Source organism: Chroicocephalus ridibundus, chromosome 8 (assembly GCF_963924245.1).
Source record: "Chroicocephalus ridibundus chromosome 8, bChrRid1.1, whole genome shotgun sequence".
NCBI lineage: Eukaryota > Metazoa > Chordata > Aves > Charadriiformes > Laridae > Chroicocephalus > Chroicocephalus ridibundus.
Window position 1 is genome coordinate 29,542,167 of NC_086291.1, and position 14,653 is coordinate 29,556,819.

Below are 14,653 nucleotides of genomic sequence, written 5' to 3' on the forward strand. Positions count from 1 at the left end.
AAAAATTTCTGTGGTCTTGTAACTAAATAGTTTATTTAATAACTAAATTTAATATCATCTCTATTTTGGATTATGGGGAAGAAGGACAGACATTATAAAATTCTGAGTATATTTTTATTTAGAAATCTTGCTACAAGTGGAGACTTCTTCAAATAAATTCTAATTCTTCAGATACCAGGCAATTAGAATTCTAAGTATCAGGGCATTGTGGCTCTGATACAACTCACTAATGCTGAGACCTGACCTGGTTTATTCACCCAATCTGCAGACTTACTGGTTGTATTTTAATGTCTGAAGCTGTGCCACAAATCTGTGCGAGGGAACTGACCTTGAAATTCTATACATTATTTCAGTAGACAGGAAGCTAAGGAGGGTCATAATGATAGTATTTGACTTTCACTATATATATGTATTTTACTACTCAACCTGAAGGATCAGGAAAACCAGCCATTACCTTTTGTACCATGCATTCCTCCTGCATTTGCAACATTTGCAGCCTTTGCTCACTTAGGTCCCCTCTCATTGAAGTTAGTCTAAAGTCTTTCTCATTAAATTAGCAATTCTGCTCATGAAGGTGCCCCTCGCTCTGTTGGTCAGGTGGGTTCTTTGTTTTTCTATGGACTATCTTCACAAGCAAGCAAGGCTTCATGTTCAAAAAGCCAAGGTTCTCACTAGTGACACCTCCTGAGCAGCCTGATAGCATCTGCTTGAGCCATTCTTCTTCCAGACTGGAAATATCAAGTCAACAGGCAACAGCCCCAGGTGCCTGTGCCCTTCATTCTTGCTCCAAGAGGGGGCAAAGCACCTCTCATCTCCTCAGGGTTTCCTCTGCTTCTGTCACTGTTGCCCCTGTGGATGAGTAGTGAGGAGTACCATCTGGAAGGCCAGGTGAGACTCAGCCATTTCTCCATGCCATCATGGATCTGGAGTCTGGGCAAGCAGCAAACCTCCCTAAACAATCACTCTGGCTGGCAGGTTGGCCTGTGCCCCATAGAAGAGGGAGTCATCAGCTGCTGTCACTTGTCACTTTCTTATCTGGTAACCTATGATGTCTGGTACAAAAATCCTTCCTGAGAGCATTTGTTCCTTCTCTCTCTGTTCCTTCTCTGTTCCTTCCTTCTGGCTCTGAAGCGCACGGTAAAGAGCTGCAACTGGAAAGGGAGACTTCTCTCACTGCTAGAAGGAGCAAGCTTCCAGCTCCCCCTCTGCTGGGAGCTCGTGCTTTCTTCCTGCCTTTGTATCGCCTCAGCCATACCTTCCTTCTTGCCCACGCGGCAACTAGGCACATTTAACTTCCCTTTATAGCCCTGTGTGCCAGGTGCTTTCTTACACGGCATCTGTTTGCACCTCCTGGTTGCTAATGGTCCCTAGGTACAAGATAATAGGGAGCTGGAAGGAAGCCTGCCCTGCCCCTTTCTGGAAATTTCCACCTTGGCAGACAGAACCTCTCATGCTGCTGGCTGGTTCCTGGCTTCCCTCGCTTGTGATGGGCAGTGCTCTCCTCCCATGCTGCAGTCCAAAAGGACTTCTGCCATCCAGATCTTTGGGAAGCAGAAGGGACCGAGTAAATGACATACCAATATTGTACATCACGCTTGGACCCAGAGAACCTAAGAGGGACAGGTAACTTCATGGGTGGGATTATGCTACTGCCCCACTCTATACACAGTGTTTGAAAGTTGTATCTCAAAGTGCTTTATTAAAGTATTTTGTCATTCTCTTACACACGTACCACTAAGAGACTGCAGAATACCTGCTTTTTGGTTTGTTAAACTTTTGTGCACGGGTTTAGAAAAGCATTGGTTTCTTCTCTGCTCTGAGGATCTCTGGATGGTGACCTATTAATTACACAAGGCTGGCGTGTTTGTCCAGTGGTTGATGAATAAAGTTTATTTAGTACTTTCAAGTCCTTATCAGAATTAATGTGATGATATGCTGTTCTTCTTATCTATGCAGGTGCCAGTGATAGCGATACTGGGTTCAGGAGGTGGATTTCGTGCCATGGTGGGGTTTGCTGGCGTCATGAAAGCACTTTACGAATCAGGAATTTTAGACTGTGCAACTTACATTGCTGGTCTCTCAGGATCCACGTGGTAAGGGATTTTTCCTTTGTTTTTCTTTTGTTTTTCTTCAGTTTTTTCAAGAATTTTCTTGAGCGTTGACTTATTTCTAACGTTATAATTTACAGCAAACTTTATGCGTTACACTGTTAGTAGAGAAAAGACACACAGAGCCAGCAGCCTTGCAGCAAAGCAGGTCAGTGGAGCAACTCTGCTGGTGGAGGTGTTTCCCAATGCCTGGAAGGGTGAGACCAGCTCAATCTCCAGGTGACCTGCCCAGGAACTTTCATAGCAGGCATGGATGGAAAGAGGTGTTACACACCTGCACCCATGTTTCTGTATTAACAGCTGATGCTGTACATACTCAGAGACTGTAACAGGTTCTTTCATCTTGATAACCAAAAAATGAAGAATTCAAGCTGTTGGTATAAATCCAAAGTATTTTTTATGTTGCTTTATTTTTCTGATGAAATGGAAAAAAACCCCAAAAATCCTTGCGATTTGAAGGTGATGACTCATTCAACCCAAAATGGATTGTATACTCTTGGGACAATTTTCAGAGATTCTCAAAATCACGGCAATATCTTTTGCTCCGTTTTAGACTCAGTAGTCCCCGTCTCAGTGGGTTTGCTGGGGATGTCTAGGACCTGTTCACTGATTCTTTCTTAGCATAAGCCAATTTGAGCAGATGTGTTTCAGCTTGTAGGAAAGAATACACTGACTGCCATGCTGCAGGGCTTCCTGCTATGGATTGCCACTCTTTAATTTAGAATCACAGAATGGTTTTGAGTTGGAAAGGACCTTAAAGATCATATAGTTCCTCCCACCAGACCAGGTTGCTCAAAGCCCTGTCCAACCTGGCCTTGAACACTTCCAGGGTTCCACAACTTCTCTGGAAATTACATCGCTTCTTAAAATAATTTGTTAGTCAGATCAGATGGGAGGAAAGATCTTCCCAGATGTCTCAATTAGAAAGCCCTCATCAGGTTAGTTATGATGTCGTCCTGTCTGACTCAATGAATTCTTCAGCCCATTAACAGAAACATCACCAGGAGAAAATCAGCCTGATGTCACTGTGTGAAAGGCACTTTCGGGGTGTTACGAGCTCAGGGCTCCGCAGGCAGCAGAATGCTTTGAAGCCCAGTATTATGTCTGCCTCAACCACTCTTCTGAATGAGAGTTTTCTCTTCTCCCTGACCAGTGCTATGAACCTGCAGCCTTTTGTTGTCTTGGCTTTTGTAAAAATTGTCCCAAATTACACTTATTGCAAATGTTGAAACTATTTGTTTTGATGTGTCTTAAATGAAATGCTGCAACATATTTAAAAGCTGTGTAATTTTCATCAAAGACATCTGACAAATTCAGTCAAAATTTCCTAACTGTTTGGACTCCTTAACACTGCATTTTTTTCATTAAGTGAAAAATTGCAGACTTTTTGTGGTCTAACTTTAAAACTTGGGTTTAATGGTCAATGGATCAGGTTGCAGTAGAGGATGTTACATCTTAAGAAACTTTTTAACTTTTCAAGGGAGTATCCCAAATGTCACAAAATACGATTTTATCATAACCAGAATTTATTTGTGTACCAGTTTGAATACTGGAGCTGCATCTGAATCCAGTTTAGGGCCACCTAGTATGAGAAAGGTGTTGACAAAGTGGATTAATTCCATCAGAGTACTTCCGCAGCAAGCAGGGGACTGGAGCAGATGAGACAGTGAGGCAGTTCCATTCATTTAGCCTTGAGGAGTAGGCAAAGGTGGTGGTGGTGGTGAGAGATCTTACTGTTATCTTCAGCTGCCTAACGGGTAGCTGCAAAGAAAGCGTTCTTTTTGGAGACACACAGAGGAAGGACAAGGGTTAATGGCCGTAAGTAACAGCAAGACAAATTTGATGAGCTATCAGGAAAATTGTTTTGCAGTGTGAGTGGCCAAGCAGTGGAGTGTATTGCTGCATCTTTATTTGATTGGACTGGGTAGAATCATAGAATCATTTAGGTTGGAAAAGACCTTTAAGATCATTGAGTCCAACCATAAACCCAGCACTGCCAAGTCCACCACTAACCCATGTCCCTCAGCACCACGTCTGCCTGGCTTTGAAATACCTCCAGGGATGGTGACTCCACCACTTCCCTGGGCAGCCCATTCCAATGCTTGACAACCCCTTTAGTGAAGAAATTTTTCCTAATATCCAATTTAAACTTCCCCGGCACAACTTCAGGCCGTTTCCTCTTGTCCCATCACCTGTTCCCTTGGGAGAAGAGCCCGACCTCCCCTGGCTACCCGCTCCTTTCAGGGAGCTGTAAAGAGCGAGAAGGTCTCCCCTCAGCCTCCTTTTCTCCAGGCTGAACAGCCCCAGCTCCCTCAGCCGCTCCTCACAAGACTCGTGCTCCAGACCCCTCATGAGCTCTGTTGCCCTTCTCTGGGCCCGCTCGAGCACCTCAATGTCTTTTTTTTATGGTGAGGGTCCCAAAACCAGACACAACACCTGAGGTGGGGCCTCACCAGTGCCCAGTACGGGGGCATAATCACTTACCTAGTCCTGCTGCCCACACTATTTCTGGTACAAGGTGGGGTGCTGTTGGATAAGGTGCCATCCTCTCTGTCTGACTCAGTACATGCTTTGTGCGAAAGTAGAACTTGACTGAACAAAGACCTGAGCAACCTGATCTGACTTTTAAGTTGGCTCTGCATTGAGCAGGAGGTGGGAATAGAGACCTCGAAGTTCCTTCCAATCTAAATTACAAGTTTATATTAATGTCTCACTTCTTCGAGAGTAAGGGAGAAAGACTTTTTTGGAATAGCTAAATATAAATCAGCATGGAATCTGCCTGGGATGAGTTTTATTCCCTGGTTTAGCTCTAAGGAAGCAGATGAATTTTGGTTCTGCACATTCTAAGGAAATACTCTAATACCAAAGTTGTTAACTCTTTTGGAATAGATAATGATCCGTTCTGTTCCATGTGGGTTTTTTTTTTTTTTTTCAATTATTTTTCACTTGCGTGAAGCTTCTTCCCCTCTCCCAGCCTGGATAGAAAGCTTTCAGAATGCCAGAAGGTTTTGAAATGCTGGAAGTGTCTATGAACTAGAGTAAGTTTCTTTTTCAGATTGAACTATGAAAGGTTCTCATCCCTGGAACATACGGGTTTTGTCACTAGAGGTTGGGGGGGCAGATTTATCACTCTCTATTGAGAGACCTGGATGTACTTATATCAAATTTGCGAAAAGTGGAAGATATCATCTGTCTGGATGAAGAGCAATTGAATAGTGCAATGCAGTGTGAAAAAAATGTAACCCACGTTCTGAAAAGATGTCGGTCAGCTGGCCACAAGGCCCTTTTTTGGAAACCCCAGGTGTGAATACATAGTTGATGTAGTGTAAACCTATACAATCTGTATTAAAATAGCAAGATTATCTGAACTGATTCGATCAGAAACGTATGTTGGAAAGATTTGTATTTAAACAAATTTGCTTTTGCTGTCTTGGTGGTGTCACCTATTCAGACGTTCCTTGCTTGATGAATAACTAAGTTGACACTTTGGCACTCCCTTTCTTTTCTTTTTTTTTTTTTTCCATGCAGTCTATTACTTGAGAATAATGCTGCTTTCTTTTTTCTTTTTCTGAAGGGTGGAGAATTCCTTCTCTGGAGGGAGAGGCAGGTTTTCGCTTGTTCACTCAGATGCATGCCTAACCTCGGAGCAATGCATTTACCTCCCGGATTGTTTCTGTTGTCTTGCTTCAACCTTGTACTGAATTCTTCATCCTGCATTTTCCCTTCTCTGCTCACGTGGGAGCTTGCTGCTGTGTGTGTTCCACCCGCGGCCTGACGTGCACGCTAAGCTTTAGAGGCTGCGCAAGGACTAATGAATCAAGTTCTTACATCATGCGTGTGACAGAGTTCACCATGCTGTCAAGTAAATTGCTGGGCAGTGATCTCAGGGCCAGGCTCAAACAGTGTGTATGTGCAGAATTATGCCTGCAGCGTGGTATGTATACCTGAGCCAGCTAATTGAATAAATAACAGTGAAATGAGCGGCCAGTAGATTACGACGGCCTATCTTGCGTCTTCACCCATAGCGCTACTTAAGCCAGCCAAGTGCAAACCACAGTTGTCTGCATGCGCGTCTGAACTCTGTTTTGAGTAAACAAAACTTCCGTTTCCAGAGTTACTTGGTGACAAAATCAAGATTTGCCTGATAGGCCTCTTCTGAATCCTCGGAGTCAATTAGATCTCTGCACAGGTTGCACTTATTGTGCTTTATCTTCCTATGAAAACATCTAGATCCTGGAAAGCATGCTATATACTAATATATTTTAGGAATTTTTGAGTAGTGATAATGAAATGGAGAGTGACAGAGAGCGAAAGAACTGCATGTATATGCTTACAGGGCCTCCTGTCTGCCACACTTATGTACGCTGCGACAACTCGAGAAGCTGTATTTTCAGCTTATGGTGATTCTGTGCATTGTCCCTTGAACAGATAAATGAGCAACACTTTAATCTTCTACATCATACGCATTATGGAAATGTATATTGAGTGTTAGATTGTATGCTTACACTTAGAACAAACTGCTTAGCTTTCTGTGCCTTGAGAAAAAAGAAATGACAATTTACTGTATAAACGGTGAGTAGATTAATCCGATTTAATCAGTAATTGTATCAAATGATTTATGAGCTTATTGTGCGTTTCAGGCAGCTGACATCGAACAAGGCTTTGATACTTACAGAGCCTGTTTTCTATTGCAGGTACATGTCAACTTTGTATTCGCACCCAGATTTTCCAGAAAAAGGACCAAAGGAGATCAATGAAGAATTGATGAACTCTGTGAGTCACAACCCACTCTTGCTGCTCACTCCTCAGAAAGTCAAACGCTACATCGAAGCGCTGTGGAATAAGAAAAGCTCAGGACAGCCTGTCACCTTCACAGATATCTTTGGAATGCTAATAGGTGAAACACTTATCCATAATGTGAGTTCATTTTTTTATGATTATTAGAGTTGTGAAACTATTGCGTAATAACCACTGTTACTAGGGTTTTTTGAGATGACCTTGGTAACATTTAACAAGTCATGTTTAGCAATAGGAATATTTAAGATTATAGCTGTGCAGATACTGGATAAGAAACTTGTAAAATGCTTTCCTTGCTCTGGGACGTGTTTCTGAATGGTGCTCATTTCTTTAAGAGCTAGGAAAGCATAATGCGTTCATATGCAATGGAAATAAACTCAACCGCTGGGTACTTGCAGCAAGCTCTTAGCATCCGGTATCATCTGTCAAAATTACTGCTCAAGCAGTTTGAACAAAAAAAATCTGAAATGCTGTAACCTCTGCATGCACGTTTTGCTATAAGAAAAGCAGCATTTACTTAACCAAATACTGATTTCAACATGTGAGATCCACATCTCTTTCTATTATTGGTTGTTTTTCTGAGAAATGAGACAACAGCAGGGCTTCATATTGTTGTATTTTATTATTGACAAATCCGAATGGACTGAATCAGGCACACAGACTTCAAATGAGTCAGGTGAGCAGAATTTGGATTAGATCTTATCATAAGATTGAAATGTGTTAATAGATGTGCAGATGTGTTTTATACACTGCCATCTTTCATGGACATACGTTGCCATTAGGTTTTAAACACTCAAAATACTGAAAAACAGTCAACACAGCTTTTGGTAACTGTGATATACAGGGTAAGTTTCTGACAGTGAAGGGATATTAATGATCCTGTGATGCTGGTTACAAGTCCCTCTTTACTAAGGAGTTAAACACATGCAGATGTTTAGCTTAAATCTGAACCTGACACAATCGGTGAAAACTGGAAATAAGGCTCTTGGTTATTCACAGAAAATGAATTGAAACAGCATTGTTTCAATTCATCAAACATCATAAACAGCATTGAAAAACACTGAAATTGAAAAACATTGCATGATCGTTAGTGGTGATTCTGCCTAAGAGGTTTTTCCTCATTTTCGTCTTTTACAGAAGCAGGCGGAAAGAACTTGCTTTGTCCAACAATACTCTTTTCTTTTTGGCCAGTTATTTTGGATTCTACAACACATGCTTATTTCATCTTCCCGTCATGTCTTCTCCCACTCCTTCCTTCCTGAGCAGTGCAGTTAAAAGGCATTCAGGCAGATTAATTCCTTTTACAAAGTCATCTTTGTTCTGTTTTTCTTGGAAATAACAGAGTTGGTTCATTTTCCTTCTCTTTGAGGACTTCAGGGAATGAGTAGCCTCTCGAATACCAGCAGGCCTTCATAGGATCTGTTTGGACATAACGTCTTTCTTTTCATGCAGAGAATGGACAGCACTTTGAGCAACATGAAAGAGAAAATCAATAATGCGCAGTGTGCTCTCCCACTCTTTACGTGTCTTCATGTCAAACCAGACGTCTCAGAGCTTATGTTTGCAGGTATGTTGTCAATCTCTGTATTGAGTCGCTTGTGGAAAGAAGATAAAACACGGGGCTGACAAAAAAAGCCTATTTTTTTAATACTTCTGAGAATAATTTTACCCTGCCTTGGTACATGTATTATTTAAATTATTAGTCTTATGGCAAGGGTTAGGAAAGAATTTGCCATGATACGAAATGTTCTTCGGGTCTTAACAAAATTTGTGTTGTTACGAACTGAGTACAGGGAGATTTTAATTTAAAAAAAGAATAGGAAGTTGTGATGTTGAAGAATTTACCAAACAGGCTCATCATAAGGTCTGTTCTGCTGGGTTTTAAAAGCTGATTGGGAAATGGACGCGTTTGTGTTCAGCAGCTTCTGGGAAACAGACAGTAGAGTCTGATAACAAGAAATTACTCACTAATAAGTGATCACATAATTAGGTAGGTGGATACTTACCCGATTGGTGCAGTATTTGCACCCAGATTACAGGAGAATGGGACGAATTCCTCAGGGCATACCATGGAGCCGAGCCTTTTCTTGGCTTTTCGGATGCGTCTTTTCCTGTCCTTAGAAATACAGACTATTTTAGTTCAAAAGCCTTTTATTTCTTGGCTTTGGAGACTTATTCTTAGACCATTTTGTAACCATTGATTTTTTTTTTTTTTTTTTTTTAACCGGAAATTAAGTTTTAACACCGTAAAAGCCTCTTTAGGTTTCTGTAAAATACTAAGTGGCAGCCAACTTTTGTTCTCTATGTGTTACAAAATAGTGATTTGGTATCAATTGAAAAGAATATTTCTTATGCCTGAAGTAGCTAAGTACATTGCAGGAGTCAAGACAGAAAGAAAGCTCGTGTTTCATGAACAGCAGAAAGCTGCTTACCAGTAGTGTGTTGAACAGGGAAAGGGAAGCGTCGTACAGGATTATTCCTCTTTCGAAGAAGAGTGAAATTAGAATTGAGCAAACAAATTTACTACCTCTTGTTATTTCTTGCACAGTGTAAAGTACTGTTGGTAACCCAAAAGGGCTTTTGCTTTTATTTATTTCAGAGATTTTAATCCCATCTAGTAGCCTTAGTTCAGAGTGGGTCCAATTGTGCTAGATGCTGTGTAAAGAAAAGGATATCTATGTATCTATGTATTGATCAATCAATCTATCTGTCTGCCTATCTGGTTATATCTAAGACTTCCCCAGGGTTCATCAGGCAGATGTATCCACATATCCTAAAAAGATTAAACTTTGTTTGTAATGAAAAATGAGGGTGTATTGTAGGTTAAATTTTTCATGGGAGAATTGTCTACTTTCCTCCTTAGGGAACGGAAACCTTTTTCTTTGCAAATAAGTGTTTTGTTTTTTGATGAGCTTTTGTTGTCTGAGAAATTTCATTTGGATTACTTATTTACTGTTTTAAAAACAATGTCTTTAGTTAATAATGGCCTTCCCTAAGCAAGACCCGAAGCACCTGAAGGCTGATCTAGTCTCTCTAGCTTTACCCGTTGGTCTGAAAAAGGTATTGCCTCTGCCAGTGGATCTTGGGTTTGTTTTTTTGAGGCTACCATCTATATCATTACATAGGATGCTAGATCTTGATCGTTTCTATTGTAAGCTTTTTTTTTAATCTTTTTGGAGCTGAACAGCTATTTTTGATGTGAAGTATACAGTAAGTTTTGAACAGAAATATTTATGCTTTCTTATTTATTGGATTATAGATGTAGGTGAGATCTTTCGTGTTGTTTCAAGTTGAAATGCAGTAATTATCTACGATAAAATTCCTTCCGGGAGCGATGGTGCAAGATTTCATGCAGCTGCTCCTAGGTTTCGTGCCCCAGGCTCTGCATGTTTTCCTACCGCTGGCATTTCTCACCCAGGTGGCACCAGCCGTACCCAAAAGTGCAGTAATCATTTTAACCAAGCATAATTACAGGATACGTCCGAAATGCAGTGAATGCATCTGAGAGGTTTGACTTTAGTACGTTTTGGATCAAGCCAAAGCCAAGGAACTAACCCAGTTTACTGGGATATAAACACGAAGTATTTCTCTTGGTATAGAGTTCTTGTCTTTTGAGTCCTACTCATTTAAACAACCACTGTCTCAAGGAGCTTCTGTAATGGCAGAAGCTAATGCTGAAGCCCTTTAATTTTAAGGTAGAAATCTTCTTTCCCTAAGCAGGATATGCAATTTGAGAAATGTTCTTCTTCAGTGCAAATACAAAAATGGATGTGGAATATCACAGATTAAATTAATTCTAATTCTAAATTTAGTTTTGCTGTCAACACGGTTCTGAAATACATATCTGCCCATTCCTGTTTATGTATGTAAAGGGAAATAGCATTAAATTCCTCGATTGGATCTTCAAAGGAATTTCCTTCTGCTCCAATAAATGTAAAGGTTGTGGGTGGTTTATTTGGAAAATAGGCTGTTGTATTTGACTTAGCACAGATAAACATTGCCCCATGAAACAGAACTATCAGCGGTCGTGATGAAATCTTTCCTTTTCAGGATGAGTCGTTCGTCTTACACTTAACTTTTCACCAGAAACACTCAATATCTTCAGGAGCATATGTCAATACTGTGGGGCGTGGGGAATTTTCAAGGCTGTTCCTTTTGCCTTTCTATTTCCGAATTATTTCTGATTTCTTCACAGCATCAGTCAAATCAATCACTACTAAAAATTTGGAAGGTAAAATAGACGAATGGATGAAATACTAAAAATATAGGGTATTTTTTGTTGTTTTTTGTTCCCTTTTTGAAATGAATTCTCTGGTGTAAGCAACTCCACTGGTATCAAAGAAAATACTTCAAAATCAGCTAAAATCCATTTTCAAAAAAGGCATACAGCATAGAATGTAAACCCCTTTTGAAATTTTCTGTTAAGATCAGAAAATGCATTTGAACATTTTATTCCATATTTTTATTGAGCTCTCTATTCAATCAAATGGCATCTACTTTTAAAAATATGTTTTGCATCATTTAGTATTAATACGTTTCTCAGCTGCCTCTCAGCTTTGCCTTTTCATGTTGGATTTCACTGGAAACCGTAGGTTTTTGTGGAATCCAGGTGCGTCTCCTAGAATCTTTCACAACTTGCATGATAGTAAAGATTTTTTCTGCCACCTTTGTCACTGCACTGCGGGTTTTTGGTAGGATCACAGGGAAAGAAAAGAAACTTAGAGCCTTGACCCACGTTGCATTTCATGCGACAGGGAACCGTAGTGAAGCGTGAGCTGAAAACCAGCTGGCATCTTGTTTTTCTCAGCCATGATCGCTACTTTTGTACTTCTGTTTTTACAACCTGATATTTTTTCCCCAAAGTTTGCTGTGATAAGAGAGAATGAGAATAGCTTCTCTGCTCCAGCATTAGACCGTCCTTCATTTGAAATCAAAGTTTTGACTTCTGCACAACCAGAGAGATTCCTGTCAGTTAGTTAACTTTCCATTTAACTCAAATTTATTTACTTGCACAGAATTTTCATTTGTTTCTGTATATTCATCCTGTTTCTATTCAGGTCGAGGTCGCTAATTAAGCGCAATTTTGTTTCTTATTTTGCAGACTGGGTGGAATTCAGTCCGTATGAGATTGGCATGGCCAAGTATGGCACTTTTATGTCTCCTGATTTGTTTGGAAGCAAATTTTTTATGGGGACAGTGGTGAAGAAGTATAATGAAAATCCCTTGCATTTCTTGATGGGTGAGTATGTGATGGAAAGAGACTCTAAAGTAAAACTAATTTCAGTAGTTCATGGACAAGAGCTTTTAAATGCAAACAAACAAAGTGTGAGACAAGAAGTAAGAGTTCTCAATTTGTTGGGAAACAGCCATTTGAAAGATTTCAGAGATGTGGATTGGCATTTCCTGATTTTTTTGTTTCTGATACATACATCTGAGCTTATTATTTAGCATGTTCCAAAATCAGAGGTGTGCTCAGAAAGCAAGCAACTGCTTAAATAGTGCAATATATGGCGTGGTTTTTTTTCTTCTACCGGCCTCCATTCATTATTTACTTTTTCCCTTTCAGGTGTCTGGGGCAGCGCATTTTCTATATTATTTAACAGAGTGCTTGGCGTCTCCAATTCTCAAAATAAAGGTCCCACCATGGAAGAAGAATTAGGTAATAGTAAATAATTCTTCTACTATGAAAATAATTACTAGGCTGATCAGTGCACTCCTGGTGTGTGGGAGGGCGGCACTCTGCTGGTGGGCATTTTAAGAATGTGGAATTCAAGTAACTTTAATTGCTGACGTTGCTAGATGCTGATGGGGTCGGGGAAAGAGGGTTAGGAATTTTCTTTCCTTTTTATTTCTGATCAGTATCAGAGGTACTGAAAGTCACGTGCATATATCCACCTATTTTCATGAAGTTAAAAGAATCCAGCTCCCTCTTTTATGTTGTTTCGCTAGTTTTTGGAGATCAGAAGACGACAAATACTTAATAGCTACTTGTGTAGTCTCTTGACACTGGACTGTATTATTTAAGGGGTTAATAAGGTAAAAGCAAATTTTATCATCTCTGGGTTGTTAGATTGTTGCATTCTAACCACAACTCCCCTGTCAGGATCTCAGCCTTTGCTTACTAATTTAATGATTTCACTTTCACTCCTAATGGAGAAATGGTAGCTTAGTTTGGATAGACTTGGATAGACTTATTGTATTTTATTTGAGAATGCAGCTTTTTGCGCTTTTTTTACTATTCGGAGGACAGCATTACAGGGAAATATATAACCAATAAATAAATTGTACTAGACAGCCACATTTTTCTGAAGAACGTGGAGAGAAAATGCAGATTGAGTTGACTTAAAAAAAAACAAAAAAACAAAAAAACAATAAAACCCCAAGCCCCTTAGCTGTCTCTGTCTCCTAAGAGCTGGTATTCAGCCTCTCTGATAATGTACTTATTTATGGAGGAAAAGGAGACCTGTGCCTCCAGCTTCATAATTCTGATACACCTCAGGAGTGTTAACACCTACTGATGGAGAATCTTTGTCAATAAATTTGACAGTGGCAAAGCCTGTGTTACCACTTTTTAAGATGTTGAGAGACAGAATGTTTTCTCGCATCCGTGGCTTATTTCACGTATAGTTTAAAAAATGTGCTTTGAAGTCCGATAAGATGGGAAGATACTAGTGTGACTTGAACCCCAATCTATTAAGCAGAGCTGAGGATGTCCCAGTGAAACCTTGGTGCCCCCAAAGGGAATGTCAAAATGCCAGTGGACATCACAAGAGCCAGAGCATGTATAAATCACAGCTAGAAGCAGTAAATAATAAATTTTGCATGGGGGTTGCTTTAAAGAAATGATTTGATGTCCAAAAATTGCATTTTTTGTTTTTCTTAGCTTCCTTTTTTTGCTCATTAATTTTTATTTTGACCTACCTGCTGTGTAATCTCTCAAGAATTTGTACATGTTTGTCTTTGGTGTGTGTTTGTCCATTGATGATATTTGAGTAGTGATTGAGGACCCACTGAGTATTAAAAAGTATTTAAGGAAAAATTCATGATGACTAAGTTCTTAAGTGTCTGTGGGGATTTTTACAGTGTTGTAAGTCAGTCTAAGTGGGCATAATGCACAAAAAAGCACAAAGTGGAAATTGCCATTGTTTTGATAACTGCATTTGGTAGAAATTACAGCGTTTGTTGGAAATTACAACCTGAAGCAGGGGTACGTCACCAGAGACCAACGTCTACATCTTCTGTGAGAAAAAGCAGATGTTATTTTATTTTCATTTTTTTATGGAAAAAAATAATCAGTTGTTAATACGTTCAAGTTCATTAGGGAACAACCGTCTTTCAGTTTATTTTAACTGGCTTCAAATTTCAATTAGAGATGATTCCTAGCATACGTTATTTTAGGAAATAAAGGGTTTTAGTTTTCAAAAGTCTTCTCGTGGATACAGCTGCACCACTGGACTTCAGCCTCTGTCTCTAGTCTCTGTAGGTGATAAGCTTATGAGGCTGTTCATAAAACATTGCAAATCTATTGTATTTCAAGAAAAGCTTCCTCCGTAATTAGTGAAAATAATGTTGTCAGCCTATAATCCATTTGCACGTGAATTCGTTTCCGCTATAGACCTTACCTGAGGAGCGGAATGTGTTGCTTTTTCAGTACTTGTTTTGTCTCCGAAATAATGCCCTGAGGTAGTAACGAACAGTGAACCACGACTTTGGGGTTGTTTTGGAAACAAAGCTGTTAACCCTAACAA

General features: G+C 39.9%; 1 protein-coding gene across 2 annotated transcripts in view; it reads left to right on the plus strand.

Annotated features, from left to right (window-relative positions):
• PLA2G4A (phospholipase A2 group IVA) overlaps window positions 1-14,653 on the plus strand; it is an 85,394-nt gene that overhangs the window by 55,312 nt on the left and 15,429 nt on the right. For both annotated transcript variants that reach the window (XM_063343906.1, XM_063343905.1), the window contains exons 9-13: window positions 1,957-2,093; window positions 6,803-7,025; window positions 8,358-8,472; window positions 12,007-12,144; window positions 12,472-12,564. In XM_063343906.1, coding sequence (XP_063199976.1) covers window positions 1,957-2,093; window positions 6,803-7,025; window positions 8,358-8,472; window positions 12,007-12,144; window positions 12,472-12,564 — 706 coding nt within the window. The remainder of the gene's footprint in view (window positions 1-1,956; window positions 2,094-6,802; window positions 7,026-8,357; window positions 8,473-12,006; window positions 12,145-12,471; window positions 12,565-14,653) is intronic.